Source organism: Ursus arctos, unplaced genomic scaffold (genome assembly GCF_023065955.2).
Source record: "Ursus arctos isolate Adak ecotype North America unplaced genomic scaffold, UrsArc2.0 scaffold_8, whole genome shotgun sequence".
NCBI classification, from domain to species: domain Eukaryota; kingdom Metazoa; phylum Chordata; class Mammalia; order Carnivora; family Ursidae; genus Ursus; species Ursus arctos.
In genome coordinates, this window is record NW_026623100.1 from 38265196 (window position 1) to 38283582 (window position 18387).

The following is an 18387-nucleotide window of genomic DNA, read 5'->3' on the forward strand; positions in this document are numbered from 1 at the left end:
GATTTGGTTTCAGTGTGCTGATACTCTGAGGCAGGAAGGACTGGGAAAATCTAGTGTCTTTTCTGCCCTGCTCCCTGTGTCATAGACAAAATGAGATGTTTGGCAGTGGAGTTCCACACTTCTCTGGAGCCCCTCAGGTGGGGAGGGTGGGCTGCTGTTGTTGAATACCTGCAGATGTCTCGGGGACCAGCTTTGGGGCATTGGGAGCAGAAGGGAGCTGGCTGTAGAAGAGATGGGTGGGACCGTGGGAGTCCTGAGCAGGGACCAATCCCAGTAGAGGTTCCTGGACCCTCCCAGGAAGACCTGGAGTCCCCTCAGGGTGAGAATCATGCCTGGGGTTGGTATGCTGTATGCACAGGTCAACTCTTCATGAAGTGGTGTGAGGCATTAAGTCTCTGCTTGGATCTGAGAAGGGCATTTACTCTACCTGTCTTCCAGTAACAAGCCCCTTTTGGCCCCCCATTGCGGGAAGAGTACCCCGAGCTTGGACAAGGCTCAGCCTGGGATGGGCCAGTGACACTGTGAGGCAGGGAACGGACTGGGTAAGGTTGGGTGTGTGGATCCCAGTGAGGGCAAGGTGCGGTTTTGTATCTGGAAAGCGGCTATAAAAAGGGCCTCACTTTTGGGGGGCCTTTGCATGGAGGGTGGATCAGGGGTAGGCTCTTCCAAGATCAGTTGTCAGGTTCCACAGTCAGGTATGGCAGGGGTCTTCCTGTTGCCTCGGGCGGCTTTGCCGACCTCTACCGCGCATGCTTTGTCACGGGGCCGAAGCGGAGTGTGCCAGAATGTCGCAGGCCCGCCTCTCAAGGTACAGGGCTGCAGAGGCGGGTACCAGCCAGGTCCTGGGAGGAAGAAGCAGCAGATTTGAACGTAGACCGAGTGCTCTCTGCTAGGTCCTGAAGGAGTGACGGAAGCTTTCGTGTAGGAGCGGACGGTGCAGGGGGTCACACTCCCAGGAAACGACCCCCCACCAGAAGGGTGGTGTGTGGTGACTGTAGGATCTGGCTCAGACCCGGTGTCAGCAGGCGTGGTGAAGCAGGACTTTATCAGGAGGCGGTTGATTCCGTTTCTTGTCTCAGCCCCTACGTTTAATCATCGGCTTCCATAAGCATGGCTCATTCTCATCTCTCTGCTGTGGCCTTAGTTCGGGCCCTTATCACTGGTTTGGACGTTAGGCTCCTAACTGGCCTGTAGCCCGCCAGTCTTGTAGTCTGCTGTCTGAATTCTACAGCGACACCTGACTGCCCCTCCTAAAAGGTCAGTCTGCTCTGTTCTGTTCATGCCGTGAGCCACACACCTGTCCTCCCCATACTTTGTACTCAAGCAGGGCTCCACAGCCTATCTTTCCCTGGGCCCCCAGGCCTTCTCTGGATTGTGTGCTCCTCCCTCAATCTGGAATTCCTCCACCCCTCCCCCCTCCCAAATACCTGCCCGTCTTTCAAGCCTCATCCCCAAGGTTACTTTGAAGTGAGATTTTTTTTTAAAGTAAACTATGCCCGACATGGGACTCGAACTCCGAGATGAAGAGTCCCACATTCTACTGACTGAGCCAGCCAGGCGCCCCAAAGTGAGACCTTTCTTGACACATATGCCCACCTGCCCAGACAGAAATGACCCTCACCCTATGCCCCGGTGTAGACCGCTTTCACAGCACTGCTAGACTTTAAGGCATTTGTTTATAGTCTCTCTTCACTTATTAACATTTTGATGTTTCTTAGATAGAGTCTGGTCTTTATGTTACCCCACAATTTGGTGGCATAAAGCAGTCATTTTATTATGCTCACGGAGCCTTTGGATTCAGAAGTCAGGAAGGACCCTGCATGGGAAGCTTGTGTTTGGGGCCTCAGCTGGGGAGTCTCAAAACCTGGAGGTAACTCGACCGCTGGGCTTGAATCGTGGAAGGGCTCCTTCACGCACACATTCGGCAGGTGAAGGCAGCTGTTGGCTGGGAGTTCTGCTGGGAACGTCAGCTCAGACACCCGCGTGTGACTTTTGTATGTAGTCTAGGCTTCCTCACGGCAAGGTGGCTGAACCCCAGGAGTGCGCGTCCCAGGAGGACCAGGCAGAAGCTGTGTTGCCTTTTGCAGTCCAGCTTCGAAAGCAGGTAGTATCACTCCCGCCACTGTCAGAACAGCCAGATTCAAGAGGAGGGAGCATGGACCCCACCTCCCCATGGGAGAAGTACATGTGGGATGGAGGGGTGTCGTGGCTATTTTGGAAAATACTCTGCCATGCGCGCTAAGCACGTTGTGCGTACAGATGGCATTCTTAAATTCTGGAGGTTGAGCAAGGGTGGAATGCGAGGAGGAGTAAGGAAGTTGGGCCGGGAGCCCTGAGGGAAGGTGAGGCATCATCGGTAGAGATAGTGGGTGGGGTGGGGCTGGGGGCACATAGAGTTGCTTAAAGGAGCCACTGGCAGATTGACAATTAGAAAGTGCAGGCATGGAGAGGGAGGAGGTAGAACAGAGGCGTGTTCTCGTTTAGAATTGTTTGGGGTCCTGTGTTCGGGCCTGGTGATCAGGTGCATTGGAAGAACGCGGGTGATGCTGGGGTCAGGAGCACTGGCGAGTGTAAGAACGCTGTCCAGAATAGGAAACTGGAAAAGGGGCTGTTGCAGGTGGGAGTTCTTTTTGACACAAGCTGCTTCTCTGTGGGCTTGTAACATGTCCCAGGGGTTGGAGCTAGCAGGAGGTCAGATGAGAGGTCCAGACAAAAAGCAAACATTGGGGAACATCCTTGGAGTGGCATTTGCTGGAGCCCAGAGGGGAGCGAGGATTAAGGGAGACAGCATGGAGCGTTTAGAGCTAGGCCGTATCTCTGAACTGAGGTTTTGAAAGGGCCTCCCTCGTCTAGCCTTCATCCTCTAACATTGCCAGTAATCACCTGATAACTGCCTTTCCTTTTTCAAAGTCTCCATTGATAAGAACTTGCTGCCTCCTGCTTGTTAGGGGGACAAGGGTCAGTGCATTAGCATGTCTAAGTATTAAAAGTCTTCCCTAAATGGAGCCTACATACACCTCTCTAAAGCTTTACCCACTTTCTAATTCCATCCTTTGGAGTCATGCGAAGACGAGTCTAATTCTGCCCCAGACTGACAGACTTCAGATGTGTAGACTTTTCACGAGTTTTGTCTTCTTCAGAACCTAAAGGGACCTGTTCCTCTATTGTTTTGCACTGTGTTGCTTGCTCTGTGTCCCCTCAGGGGCAGCCCCAAGGGAAGCCCAGGTTCAGGCAGGGACTGTCTGGGCAGAGAGGGGCCGTCACTGCCTGTGCGATGGGTCCTGTTCCGGTCAGGTGGTGGCTGTGTGTGTCCAGCTATGGCTTGGGACCCGTTAGCGGACTATGAGATCCACTTAGAAAGTTGCAACTTACAAAAAACGTTGAGGGAGGGAGGGATTTGTGTATCTAGTAAGGGCAAATAGTATTTTGCTAACTTGTCATGTTGTAAGATGTATTTCTTACTGTAGATTGTAGTAAAGAAGTTGGAAAAAACCCTGGGTTATGGTACTCTTTGAAGCGGCCAGGTCTTCATATTTCGTGTAACATCAGCTGGTCTTTCACCTCTCTTGATCCCTCAGACATTTTTACGGGCACCACTTCCACCTTTGACTTGCACATATGTGGTTTGGGGACTAAATGTAAGACCCTATTTATCCTGTTAGTTTTTTTTATCTCCAGTCGTTGACCTTTTGGCACCTGGTCCTGTCACTCAACATGGCTTTATCCCTCTTATTTTCAACATCTGCCTATTTAATCAGTGTGCCTTCTCTATCATTGTTGGTAAATATGTTGAACAGGACCGTTCTGAGAACAGAGCCCTATGGCAGACCACTAAAGACCTCCTCCCTTCCCCCACCCCGGGTTGCTACACCACTTGAGTTTGAATATGGTCATTCTGCCAGTGGCGAGCCAGCCTGTCTGGCCGTAATTCTCTACTGCTGGCCCTCAAAGGGATCATGGCAGGCCTTAGGAAGCTTCAACATCTGTAGCCCAAGTCGCAAATGCAAATGCCTACAAGGGCTTGACAGGTAACACAAATGAATGAAGGGATAACTAATTCAGGCGATTAATAAGTACTCTCTGACCCCTCGTCTTGGTGTCACGAAAGCAGCGTGAAATGGCAAGGCTGGGGCAGGCTGGAGCGGTAGCCACGGCTCGTCTGCCAGGTAGAAGTGTGGACCTTCAAGTGTGCGTTTCATGTAAAATTTGATTTTTTAATATTGGCAAGACAAACAAGAACCTAACACCGTGTAGGCCAAACAGAGCAGATCTGTGGCTGATTTGACCTGCAGCCCTTGAGTATGTGATCTGTCGGACAGGACGTCTCCCTGTCTCCCGGCCCGACGACCGTGGGACACAGAACAGTCAGGTTAGTTGGATGTTAATGGGCTGATGGCCTCTGTTGAACCTGGCTCCTGGTGGCTGCCTTAGTTACCCTCTCAGGAATCTTACTGGGGCCGGTCTTGCTCGGTGCACCGGAGTCAGGAATGATGCTTGCTCTTTTCTTGCTGGTGGTACCTTCTCCTGATGGCGTGTTTCTTCCAGCATCCCCAGCACGTGGTGAGGAATGCATCAGTAGGCTCCTCTGGCCAAGAAACTGGAATTTAGCATTTCTTAAAATCCCCCCACCCTTCCTGGCTTCACTTCCCTCATTTTTGTGTCCACTCTTCCCTTTCTTCTCTTTTTGGTCTAAAGAGCATTTTCTTTCCCAGGGAATTCAGCGGCACAAGCGCTAGCCTAGCCCTTGTTCTTGTTCACAAACCAAAAATAACTTTTTAAATCCTTTTAGTTGTCTTGACCATTTTGGGGAAGCCTCAGCTCCCGCAGCATTAGTCTTCCTGACACTGTTTTTGTAAAACCACACTACTCCCTCATGTTTCCTCGGGGCCATGCATGCTCCTTCTGTCTTTTACACATAAGCATGTAAAGTTTGGCCGCTTCAGACTTCGTCACCTTTGCTGTCACAGTAGTTCAGGTTTCTGAGAAGGAAGGAAGGGAGGGACGGCTGGGTGATCAACCACACTCCTAGAGGGAAGGTTTTGTTCCTAGCTCCACGTTTGGAGAGATGGTCGGGGAAAGGCGGCGGCGTCCGCGGTTGGTGGGGGATGGGAGGCCTTTCTCCGGGCTGAGAGAGTGTTCGTGCAGCAGCTGTGGGCAGGAGACAGAAGTGGTTAAGATGTGGACCTTGTCTTAAAGGAGCTCCCAGCCGGTGGGGGAGGCAGCTGCTTGAATGGCAGCAGGGGCCTGCGAAAAGTGCTACCGAGGCAGGTACAAGGAGCTGCGGAGCCCAGGGTCAGGAGCCACAGAGCAGTCTGCCAGCCAGGTCAGGGAGGAGGTGCCAGTGAGCCGGTACTTGAAGGATAAGCCAAGGTGGCCCCACAGAGGCTGGGAAGGGCATCCCAGGCAGTGAGCACTTCATGTGCAAAGCTCGGAAAAGCATGTTAGAAAAGCACGAGGGTCCTTTGTGACCAGAATTGGCAGCGATGAAGATGAGGTGGGAACCCTAGGCTGGGGTCTCTGCTTACCTCCCACGGGGCTGTTCCCAAATCCCACCTTCCCACCACTGCTTTGGAGCCCATGCATGAGGGCCACCTTTCACAGTCTGGGGACTAGTATCAATTTAACCATCTGTTTAATCCACTTTATGTTACGACTTATAGAAAAGTTGCAAAAAGAGTACCTGGGACTCCCACATACTAAAATTGTTCACATTTTGCTTTATTTGCGTTATCATTTTCTCTGTGTGCGTGTATTTTTATATGCATATCATATTTTCTGAACCACTTGAGATTAAGTTAGAGATACTATGTTCCTTTACCCTGAATACTTCACTGTGTGTGTGTGTGTGTGTGTGTGTGTGTCCTAAGGACAAAGACATTCTTTTACATAATCAGAGTAAAATGATCCAAGCCAAGAAGACTGAGATTGACACAGTGTGATCTTATCCGCGTCCATATTCAAATTGCATCAAACGTCCCAGTGGTGTAGCTTCCAGCTGTTTTCCCGGGTCCGTGATCTAACCCATGAGCACACATTTCTCTGTCTCGTCTCTTCGGTAAGCTGAAGATGTTTGCAGAAATGTTTGTCTTTCTTGTCTTCTTTTGAAGACAACAATCCAGGTGCTTTCTAGCATGCCCTCCAGTTTGGGTTTATCTGATGTTTCCTCATAATTAGTTTTGGGTTGTACATTTTGGCTGAAGGTCTGTGGGAGTGATGTGATATCCTGCTCAGTGTATCGTATCAGGAGTCTCATGATGTTGGTTTGTCGCAATGTTGGTGACGATGAGAACTCTGATCATTCGGTTAAGGTGGTGTCTGCCAGATTTCTCTTTACTGTTGTAACCCAGTAATTTTTGAGGAGATACTTTGAAACCATGTCTACACCCTGTGCCCCATCAAGTTTCACCTGCTAGTTGTAGCATCCACTGATGACTTTCCAAGTCGATTGTCCCTTCTATATTTTTTTGTTGGCATTCTACCGTAAGGAAGAGCTTTCCTTTCTAGAGGGATGAATTCTGCAAACTGAGTTTCACATCTTCGTATTAGCTTTTAACTTGCTGGGCTGGGCCCCCGGCTCCTTCTTTTTATGCCCTCCGCCGTCTTTGTGCTTTGCTGGACATCAGGCGTATCGTGGTGGTTCTTGGGCTTGGGAAGAGACCTGGACCTTGGTCCAACTAGCAGCTTGCTTGTCACTGGCGTGACTGGCTCAACATGGGGCTGAATGCACGTGGGGTCCGATCATCAGTGTTTCCCTCCGGCCTGGCTGGGGCTGGGAGTGAGAATGTCATCTCTTCACCAGCTCTCGGAGCTCGACCAGGGCTTAAGTGAGGGCAGTAACAGGCAGAGAAAAAAAACTGTGGGTTCCTTCCCACTGAAAAGCTCTGGCTGACCTCTGGTCCAGGCTGCATTTGTTCCTCAGAGCTGCTCGCCCCCTCCCTGTACACACACACACACTGCACACATGGTATATTGCTTCTTGGGGTGTTTGGTTAGCTTTCTGTCAACAAACACCGAAATCAGCATGGTCCTGGTGTCACTTTGGTCATTTCAAGTTAAAGATCTTTTTGTGAGTCCTTAATAAATGCTTGGTGTCTGGGGAGCCTCGTCCCTATGATCGATCTTAGGCTCTAAAAAGATTTGAGCAGCATTCAGAATTCTGGATTAGGACCCCTTAAAGATCTGCCTTCCATTTCTGTTGGTGCAGCCAGCTGGACAAGGAGACGTGAAGGTGAGTTCTGGTTCAAGCTGGGTCAGGGACAGGTTTGCAAGAAAAGCAGGGTTTAGGTATGCATCTGAGTGGTGGGAAACAGGGCAATGCTTTTCTAAAATTATGGCTCATCTTTTTCCTTTTTTTTCTCTCTTTCTTTCTTCAGACAGGCTCAGAGCTCAGCCCAGTGGATGGACCTGTTGCAGGTCCGATGGACTCAGGGCCAGTGTACCATGGGGACTCACGGCAGCTAAGCGCCTCAGGGGCGCCGGTCAATGGTGCTAGAGAACCCGCCGGACCCAGTCTGCTGGGGGCTGGGGGTCCTTGGCGAGTAGACCAGAAGCCCGACTGGGACGCTGCCCCGGGCCCAGCTCACACTGCTCGCCTGGAAGATGCCCACGATCTGGTGGCCTTTTCGGCTGTGGCCGAAGCTGTGTCCTCTTATGGGGCCCTTAGCACCCGGCTCTATGAAACCTTCAACCGTGAGATGAGTCGCGAGGCTGGGAACAACAGCAGGGGAGCCCGGTCAGGGCCCGAGGGCTGCTCTGCGGGCAGCGAAGACCTGGACACGCTGCAGACGGCCCTGGCCCTCGCTCGGCATGGCATGAAGCCGCCCAGCTGCAACTGCGATGGCCCGGAGTGCCCTGACTACCTCGAGTGGCTGGAGGGGAAGATCAAGTCTGTGGTCGTGGACGGCGGGGAGGAGCGGCCCAGGCTCCCAGGGACTCTGCCTTCTGCTGAGGCTGGCCTCCCAGCGCCAAGCACCATGCCAGTCCTCAGCTCTGAGGTCCCCCAGATACCTCCCGCAGAGGGCCTGCCCCTGTCCCAGAGTGCCCTGAGCATCGCCAAGGAAAAGAACATCAGCCTGCAGACGGCCATCGCCATTGAGGCCCTCACACAGCTCTCCTCTGCCCTCCCTCAGCCTTCCCACTCCACCTCCCAGGATTCTTGCCCCCTCCCTGAGGCCTTGTCCCCTCCTGCCGCTTTCCGGTCTCCCCAGTCCTACCTCCGGGCCCCCTCGTGGCCTGTGGTCCCTGCCGAAGAGCACGCATCCTTTGCTCCTGACAGCCCTGCCTTCCCTCCAGCAACTCCTAGAACAGAGTTTCCGGAAGCCTGGGGCACCGACACCCCACCAGCAACTCCGCGGAGCTCTTGGCCCATGCCCCGCCCGAGCCCTGACCCCATGGCTGAACTGGAGCAGTTGCTGGGCAGCGCCAGTGATTACATCCAGTCAGTATTCAAGCGGCCGGAGGCCCTGCCCACCAAGCCCAAGGTCAAGGTGGAGGCGCCCTCTTCCTCCCCAGCCCCGTCCCCATCCCCCATGCTCCAGAGGGAGGCTCCCGCACCATCCGCAGAGCCCGACGCCCACCAGAAGGCCCAGACCGCCCTGCAGCAGCACCTTCACCATAAGCGCAGTCTCTTCCTGGACCAGGCCCACAACGCCCCCTTACCTCCTCCCACGGAGCCTCCTGCGCCGGGCTGGTGGGCCCCACCAAGCTCACCTGCCCCACGGCCTCCGGACAGACCTCCCAAGGAGAAGAAGAAGAAGCCCCTGGCGCCAGCTGGAGGTCCGGCGGGAATCGAGAAGACCGCCCCCGGGATCAAGCCCAGCGTCCGGAAGCCCATTCAGATCAAGAAGTCCAGGCCACGGGAATCGCAGCCGCTCTTCCTGCCTCTGCGGCAGATTGTCCTGGAAGGGCTGAGGTCCCCGGCCTCCGAGGATGCGCAGGCGCCTCCACCTGCCCCTGTCCCCGCTCCACAGGGCTCTGCTGTCCCCCCGCCCCCAGAACCTTCTCTTGCGCTATTTGCACCTAGTCCCTCCGGGGACAGCCTGCTGCCCCCTACTCAGGAAATGAGATCCCCTAGCCCCATGGCGACCCTGCAGCCGGGCTCCGCCGGCCCTCTTCCCCCTGCCGATGACAAGCTGGAAGAGCTCATCCGGCAGTTTGAAGCTGAATTTGGGGATAGCTTTGGGCTTCCTGGCCCCCCGTCTGTGCCCATTCAGGACCCCGAGAACCAGCCAACATGTCTCCCAGCCCCCGAGAGCCCTTTTTCTACCCGCTCCCCCAAGCAAATCAAGATTGAGTCTTCGGGGGCTGTGACTGTGCTCTCAACCACCTGCTTCCATTCGGAGGAGGGAGGCCAGGAGGCCACACCCACCAAGGCCGAGAACCCCCTCACACCCACCCTCAGTGGCTTCCTGGAGTCACCTCTGAAGTACCTGGACACACCCACCAAGAGTCTGCTGGACACACCTGCAAAGAGAGCCCAGGCCGAGTTCCCCACCTGCGACTGTGTCGGTAAGTCTGCCTGGGTGTCGGGGAAAGGAGAGGCCTGGCGGGCTTGAGTGTCTAGGCTCCGTCTCTTGTCTGGCAAACGTTTATGTGTGCCGGCCACCCCGCTGGGGCCTGGGGACACCGGAAAGCGCTCATAAGCTAGTGGAAGAGACCTCGAAGGAAGCAGATAGTGATGCCCTGTGGTCTGTAGCACGTCGGTGGAGGTGGGCACGGGGGCTTTGCCGCGCAGATGGAGGCAAAGGCATCATGGAGGCCTTTCTGCGGGAGATGGTGCTTGTGCTGAGGCCTGAGCTGGGTGGCTGTGAGAAGGTGGGGCTTATTTGGACTGCTCTTCGTCTTGGGGGAACAGAAGGGGCGGAGTACGTGTGGCTATGAACCGAAGGTGGCCTGAGAGGCAGGCGGGGGCCAGATCTTAATTGGCCCAACAAGCTGAGATCAGGAGTTTGACTTGATCTCGTAGGTATAAGTGAGCTTCTGAGGGTTGTAAAGCAAGTCATGATCTGTCACCTTGTGCTTTGAAAGACTCTTCTGGCTTGTGGTGGGGAAACCTGTAAGAAAGGTGTCATGAGTCAGGGCAAGAAGGAACACGGGCCTTGACTGAGCGAGTAGGCGGGCGGAGAGCCTCTCGGGGGGAGGGTATGTGGAGTAAGGGCAGCCCGGAGTGGTGCTGGTACCCGAGAACAGGCTGAGAGCCCGGAGCTCTGAGTTGTGGGTTCGGACACAGTGGGCATCCAGGCCGTGGCTGAGGCTGTGGTGCGGGTAAGAGTGCTGACGAGCCTTGCCTTCCCGTAAATCATCAGGGCCGAGGCTGCGAGGACTGCTCCTGGGGGCGTCTTGGGAGGTCACTGGTGCACTGGGAAGCCCCCGGGCTCCTCTAGGGCTGCGGCTCTGCTGTGTATGGTCTGTTCCATAAAAGATGCATTTCACGTGTTGCCCAAAAAGCACATTGATGCCAGTGAGGAGCATGTTGAAATTCTTGTGATTTTAGGGTACACAAATCAGGTGTCACAAAAAGGCTGTATTCTCTACTTGTTATTAGTATCGGGTCAATTGTGTGATGCGTTGGGGTGCTGTGTCCTTGTCAGTAAGGAGGAGCTGGGCTGTCCTGCCCACTCCAGCTACCCCAGACTCCTGTACTGCAGACCAGGAATCCTCTGGGGAACAAGGAAACGTTGGCCCCAGCGTTTCCGTCTGGGGATGAACAGAAATGCGGGGTCCCAGACATGTTCTGGGATTGTGGTTCCCTTCGAGGGCTAATCCTGTGCCTTCGTGGATCTTCATAATAAGGTGACTTTGAGGGCCTCCTTATTTCTCAGCGTTTTGGAGAGCTTGTTCCGATCATAGGAATTGGGCCCTTCCCTTTGCCCTTTTCTCTCCTTGCATTGCTGTGTATCTGTCCCATCTGCCTTGTGTTTACACGTTGTCAGGTATTTCTCCCCCTGCAGTGTAAGGCATAACCTTGCGTAGTGCTTAGGCCATAGCTGGTCCTTACTAAATAGTTTAGTTGTTGAATTCAATTATTTGGATGTGATGTTTGATCAAACTAGTTTTTAAAATTTGAATTCTATTTCTGTCACTTCCTCATGTCTCCAATGATAATAACATCTCCTCACAGGGCTGTTGGAAGGGTTGAATTAGCTAGTATGTATACAGCGCTTAGCATTGCATCCGGCACATAGTAAGCAGTCTGAGTGTCAGCAGTCCCGAAGCGGATTGCGTGCAGTAAGGCAAGAGGAAGAAGTAAAAACATACATATTAAAAAGGAAGAAAGTGTTGGCTATTACTTTATTCATCAATAATTTATTGATTACTAGCTCTGTATTAACTACTGTAAAGGATAAAAATTAGGAGACATGGTTCATCTCTGAAGGACTTTGTCCTGTGCTCTAAGTGACAACTGAAACCATGAGATACTCAGTCGCCCCTTCAACAGGGGTCAGCCAGGTGCTGGAGCGGTCACATGGATGTGGCCAGACCGTAAGAGTGCTCTGAACCCCCAGGCTTGGTTGTCATTACCAAGGGTAGTGTATTCTCTTGGGAACTCTTGTTCCAAGCTGGGTTTTGAAACAGGCAGTGAGTCCAGATGGGGAGAGGCGAGAAAGCAACCACTGCAGCCCCAAGAACGTGTGAGCACCGTCCTCGGGGCAGCAGGAGCCCACTGGCGGGATGTAAGGCCAGCAGCACGGGGTGCCCCCGAACCCTCAGCGTTCTGCGTTCCACCGGAGAGGACAAGTCTCAGCTCGAAGCTAGCGAGCAGAGGAGCAGGCAGGAGAATGTCAGCGTCGCACAAACCCGGCAGCAGCCATGCTGGCCGCTCTGCCCCTCAGCCAGGGAAGGGCAGGGCGGTGGGCAGGACCCACCACGCCCAATCCTTCATTGTTCCAGTTTGTTTTCTCTGTGTCCGGTCCTGAACAGAGAATTCCAACCGAACCTACCTCGCGTGGTTAAGTGTTAACTTATGGGGACGTGCTTAGTGGGAGACAGTAGACACAGGCAGCAAGTAAATGATCGTCTCAGCTATGTTAAAAAAGGAAAGGAAGGAAGGGAAGGAAAGGTGGGAAAAGGGAAGGAAGAAAGGGGGGAGAGGAGAGGGAAGGAAGGTAGGGAAAGGAAGGAAGGAAAGGAGAGGAAAGGAAGGGAAGAATGGGGGGGAGTGGAGCGAAGGAAGGAAAGGAAAAGACTGGAGGGAAATATGTCAATAGTGGTTGTCTCTGTGGTCAGTGGTGACTTTTCCCTTACATGTTTTCTGAACTTTCTGTAATGAAATATGTATTTTATAATCAAGAAATGTTTTGAAAGTGTATTCTGGAAGTAGCCTAGAAGACAGATCGGTGAAGGGTGATGACCTTGCCACAGAAGACTGGTTAGGGAGCTATTGAGAAAAAGAAAGAAGAAGAATTGTAATAGTGGTAAAAATAATATTTATGAAACACTTAGTCTGTCCCAGGCACTGTGCCAAGTACTCTACAGTTACCACCTCATTTAATCCTCATAAGATCTATACGAGGGGAGTGCTGTCAGTAGTAGTTCCATCTTAATGATGAAGGAAGCAAACTTAGGTTGAGTAGCCTGCCCAGGTCATACGTCCAGCACACGGAACAAGTGAGGTTTGAATCTAGGCACTTGGACTCTTAACCGGCACCCCGTGCTGTGGTTGAAATTGTTTAGAAACGAGTCCCAAGTACAGCAGTGGTATTAAGAGTGAAGAGGGCCAAGGAAGAAGGGATTCACTTGGAAACAGCTTCTTGAGGTGCTGGGGTTCATGTTAGGGAGAGCTGTCCTGTTTTCCAGAAGCCTCTGGAGATCCCCCCTCTGGACAGTTGGCTTCCATCAGTCAGCATGGCAGACTTTGTCTCTGTGAACTCAGGCTCAGGACAAGGGTTAGGAGTAAAGGCTGTTCATTCTGGGATTAATGTTAGATGGGAACCGTGTCATGTTCCAGAAACTCATCCTCTCAACATGGTAGGTTAGAGCGGTGCAGATTGCAGGTCAGTTTAAGGAAGAATTTTCCATAGCAGTGACCATGAGATTTGGAGTTGCCATATGCACTAATAATAAACAACTTTATAAAAGCATAAAAAGGTTTTATAGCATAGCAAAAGAAGCTTAATATTCAATACGGTGACTTTTGCCAAATCGACAATTTTGGCCGATATGGGTTTCACCAAGGAACCAAAAAACCCATACACCAAGAGCACCGTTTTCCCCTTGTATAAAGACTATGAGTTTCTGAAGATATGGGTGGCATTCATGTGGACTTATTCTCCAAATCTTGAAATACTGGAATTAAAGGCAGCTTCTTGAAGCTTCAAAGAAAAAAAATTTAGAAGAAGTGAGAGGAAATGCCTCTCTCCAAAAGGTAGTATGTACGGGTTTGGGAAAACTTAACACAAGTTGAAGTTTTATATTGCATTATTGGAGAAAGAGTATTGACATATGTCTGATATTTTGCAGCACACATTAGAGATCCTCTTAAGCATCTGTAATACCGTTGTCAGAGACAGGACAGTGAGCTGCAATGACCAGACCCTCCACATATTTTATCTACTCCTAGAAATGGGGAGATTCACAGGATGAGCCAGTTTAGGACAGAGAATGAGTTCAGATGACTTTTTAGTGGGAAAGCATTCTTGGAGGTCATCTGCTCATCCTTTTATTTTATTTTATTTTATTTTTTATTTATTTGTCAGAGAGAGAGACTACAAGCAGGGGGAGCGGCAGGCAGAGGGAGAGGCAGGCTCTCCGCTGAGCAGGGAGACAGATGCGGGCTTGATCCCAGGACCCTGGGATCATGACCTGAGCCAAAGGCAGCCGCTTAACCGACTGAGCCACCCCGGCGTCCCATGCTCATCCTTTAAGTTAAGGAAACAGATTTGTGTTAACTTTTGAGTCTTGTCCCCGTGTCTCTGAGGAGCATTCCACAGGCAGCTGTAGACATTAAACCAAAGGAAAAGCAGATTAGGAGACAGATTTTAGGAGGCACCTTCATAGGAATGACATATTTTTATCCAGTGGATCATCTGCCTTAAAGAAGTAGCCAGAGGCCAATACAAGAAAAGACACGTCCTTTCGCCTAGAGCATGGTGAAAGTCCGGGTGAGAGAGAGGCGTTGTCCGGCAAGCGTGGCTGGTAGCAGTGTGCACTGGGTAACTTCAGTCCGGACCACAGTTCTGAATGGGGAACATAGAGACCTAACTCTGTTTACAATCATGGAAAGTCTATTTCCTGTAGTTTTTATGAGAAGGTAGCTTCCCCACCCCTGCCTCTCGTTCAGTTTGAGATGAAGAGGAACTTCCTATGTTTAAATATTTTTTTAGGGGCGCCTGGGTGGCTCAGTCCGTGAAACAACTGCCTTCGGCTCAGATCATGATCCCAGGGTCCTGGGATCGAACCTGAAGATGCTTAACTGTCATGTCAACTCCGATAAGTGTTAGAAGATAGTTTTGAGGGATGCCTGGGTGGCTCAGTGGGTTAAGCATCTGCCTTCAGGGTCCTGGGATCGAATCCCACAGCAGGCTCCTTGTTCAGCGAGGGGCCTGCTTCTGCCTCTGCCCCTCCCCACCTCTTTGTGCATGTGCACCCACTCTCTCAAATAAATAAAATGTTTAATAAAAATTAAAAATAAATAAGTATTTTTTTTTAGACAGTGGAATATTTGGATCCCAGCATAAAGGTGGGGAATCTGACTCTGGGGAGGGTATATCAGAAAGAAGTTCCTGGAGGAAGTGATGTTTGAGGTGAGAAGTTTAATGGATTAATAGGAAGAAGATAGAGTGTTCCAGGTTATTGGACGGAGATTATGGAGATGAAAAATACACGAAACACCACATGAAGACGCGGAGGTGAGAAAACATGGGGAAATGCAAGTAGTTCTGGTGTGACTGGTGTATTGGATGAAAGGTTGGGAGTGGCCAGAGAGGGGAGCTTCAGGGCAAGCAGAGACGGTACTGAAGGCAGAGAAACCAGTTTGCAAGCTCGGACATGTTTCAGGCCAGAAATAATGGGTGCCTGAGCTCAGAGAATGACATTGAGTGGGAGGGAGGAGAGAAGTGGGTGGATAAGAGAAAGATTAGGAAAAAGAACTAACTGCTGGCTGTAGGAGTAAAGGAAGAAGCAGGTCGGCTGGCTCCTGAGGTTCCAGGTTGGGTGACCGGGTGCATCGCGGTGCCATTCACCGAGATTCAGAATCCTGGGAAGGAAGCGAGGTGGGACATCCGGCTTTGAGATCTGTGGGACCCGAAGGTGTGCATCCAGGTGGGTGCGAGGCGGGGGTTCTAGAGCAAAGTGGTGGTAGTCGATGTTTCGGTTATGGTCATTCCACCAGGCTGACTGTGTAGATTGACAAGAGGCCCGAGAGGGGAGCGCACCAGCATGTAGAGGGTCTCAGAAGAAATTGAGGTAGGGGAAGGCTAGAGAACCAGCAGAGTTTGGGAGGGTGGGAGGGCTGAGAGCCCAGTTCTGAAGAAGGGTCAGGATTTAACGCCGGATTCTTCTTCGTCTCACACGATTTGTTCTTACACGTGCCCTAGTCTTGTCAGTGAAATCCCGGGTTCCTCAGGAACAGGGACTGAATATGTATCTCTAAAGCATTTAGTAGACTGGTGCTGAGCACGCTGGTGAGTGCGCTTCATATTTTTTGGTTAACTGGTCAACCTTATTCTGTCTCCACATTTAAACTCCACAAAGATGTCAGGTGAGTTTAGGCAGGATCTCCTTCCCTTTAATCTGTGTCATCAGGGAGTGTGCCCGTGTTATAAAGGTATTTGTGTCTACTACCAGCAGGCCTGGCACGCTGCCCGTGTACTTAGAGGGAGCTGACCTGTGATTTTAGTTTTTAAACTCCTCTAGCATACCTAATGCAGCGTAGGGCCCAACCATCGACCTCCCCACTGTGTGGATTTATGACTGCCAGGAGGCAACAAGCTAGCCGTGGGTGATTGACTGTCATGGAAATAGAGTCCAATTAGTTGTATAAGCGTAAGCAGCTCAGCTTGAAGTCCACTGAGATGCTACCAGGAAACTGAGGCATTTGTATAGGATTGTTTGGAAAAAGAAGGGACTGGTGCATAAAACCTTAGTATGATCTTGACACCTATGCAGTAATTCTATCCGTTATCATTCGTCTCTCTCAGCGTCATAAAGAGGAGAAATGCCTTGGCCTGTGCTCCCATGTCTTTCCCTGGCCATCATATTTCCCGCTGGGAAAGTGTGGGTGCCTTAGTCTCTGTGTAGAGAAGTGGGGGGGAAGATGGGAGGTTCACTTAGAAATTAAGGATCCTTCTTGCTGTTAGGCAGTCGTGAGTAGTTTCTTGTGTCTAGTATCTCTTGCTGGTAGCAGAAAGGATACATTTCATTCTCTCCCTAGCCTAGTGCAGAAGTACAACAGAGCATATTTTTCTATCTTAATGAGCATAAAATTAAGTGCACGGGGCGAAGAAAAGCACCTAGAGCCACATAACGAGCATTTTCTCAAAAATTGGATTTTTCTCTCCTGAGCTCTGCCCCAGAGCTTCCTACTATGTATTTGGGGAGGGGGGGGATCACTTCTGTCTGCTCCAGCTGCTCAAAGTGAGACATAAAACAGATTTTTCTTCAAGGAGAGTTGAATTGTTCCCTTGCTCTGTCACTACCTCTGTAGTGGAAGAAGACACACTCCCTGGGGACTACTAGGAGAATGAGTGACTTAACAGCAGATAACAAAAGATCCCTTTCCTGAAGCCTGTGAAGGGAACAACAACAACAGAAGAGAAAATTCATCTGCTGAAGTTTAGAAATAGCCCCAATCGGGGCGCCTGGGTGGCACAGCGGTTGGGCGTCTGCCTTCGGTTCAGGGCGTGATCCCGGCGTTGTGGGATCGAGCCCCACATCAGGCTCCTCCGCTAGGAGCCTGCTTCTTCCTCTCCCACTCCCCCTGCTTGTGTTCACTCTCTCACTGGCTGTCTCTCTCTCTGTCAAATAAATAAATAAAATCTTAAAAAAAAAAAAAAAAGAAACAGCCCCAATCTTAAACCATGAATTCCAGGGGCTGTCTATGAGCTTAAGATCGGTTGAATTAAAATAGAAGATGATACGGGGTGTACAGCTCCCAGTGTGGGGAGAACCAGTAGGGGACTCTCAGAGGGATGCATTTAGAGCTCCAGAGGGAGCTTGGACGGAGAGGCTGGAGACCACCCGTCTGGAAGGCATTCTCTCTGGAAGGTGGGGAAGGTAGACAGGTACCTTTTCCCTTCCTATTCCAGCTTCTGATGGGGATGAGGTATAGGGCGAGGACGGTTGGCCGGAGGGCCCGGACACCCTATCCTAGGAGCCAGCTTTGTAGCCACGGGCCAGCCGCACCAGACAAAGGCCATTGTGCGCAGAGAAATATTTGCTGAACCACCAAACAAAAATCCTGCAATCTGCAGGGCTTTATTTTAACTTGATGTTGTAACTTATCAGAGTGACCAGCTCACTCCCATATGAGGAAATAAACCAAAACCCGAGCATCAGGACAGAGCATAACCCAGCCCTCAACACACAAACATGCATCCGTATTTAGAGGTGTTGGCCCTGACAGAGTGCGTGAAGATCAGATTCCCTGGTCGTAACAGTCCACAGCCAGCCCCGGCTCCTCCCATCCCCCTTCAGGCTGCTGAACTTGTGAACTAATAGTTGAAACCTCTCTACCCTCCAGTTCTTTAGCTTAATATCTAAGGGAAGGATTTGAGCAGTGTCCAGGTAAACAGAAAGGAGTCAGGACATTCCACCCGTTCTATGTGGGGCAAATGAGTAGACCAGTGGCTTTCAACTAGGGGGTCCTTCGCCCTTCTTCCCAGGAGACACTTGGCGATGTGTGAGGACAGTTCTGGTTGTCACAGCCGGTGCGGGGTACGGCAGGCATCTAGCGGGTAGAGGGCAGGGATGCGGCCAAGCATTCTCCCGCGACACACAGACCGCACGGCACAGGGTTGCCCAGTCGAAAATGTAGTACCAAAGGGGAGAAACCCGGAGATAAACTTTTCCGTGGAAAGATTAATTAATAAGCAAACAAACAATCCAACATGCCACCCATTCAGATTCTGTGGGAAAAGTAGAGGGATCGATATATAACATTTAGAATGAAAATTTACATTAGAAAAGACAAAAATTTGAAGAACTAATACATGCCGTCAAGGAAGTTGAAAAAAAAAAATGTCCCCTTTAAAACAGGAAGTGAAAGATGAGGGGCTAGAATAAAGTTACAAAGAAGCTGCACGAGGTGCAGATTAAATTCCAGAAGCACGCCATTGCTCAGAGCACGCACAGCTGCACCAGCAGCTGGAAGAAGCGGAATCGGAGTTACAGGAAAAGCAGTGAGGAAGAGGGACTTGGAGGTCACTGCAAAACAGGAAAGGAAAACAGAAA

General features: G+C 51.2%; 1 protein-coding gene across 2 annotated transcripts in view; it reads left to right on the forward strand.

Moving 5' to 3' along the window:
- Nucleotides 1–18387, forward strand: part of TET3 (tet methylcytosine dioxygenase 3) — a 100093-nt gene that overhangs the window by 43494 nt on the left and 38212 nt on the right. For both annotated transcript variants that reach the window (XM_026482689.4, XM_026482705.4), the window contains one exon: nucleotides 7374–9507. In XM_026482689.4, coding sequence (XP_026338474.2) covers nucleotides 7374–9507 — 2134 coding nt within the window. The remainder of the gene's footprint in view (nucleotides 1–7373; nucleotides 9508–18387) is intronic.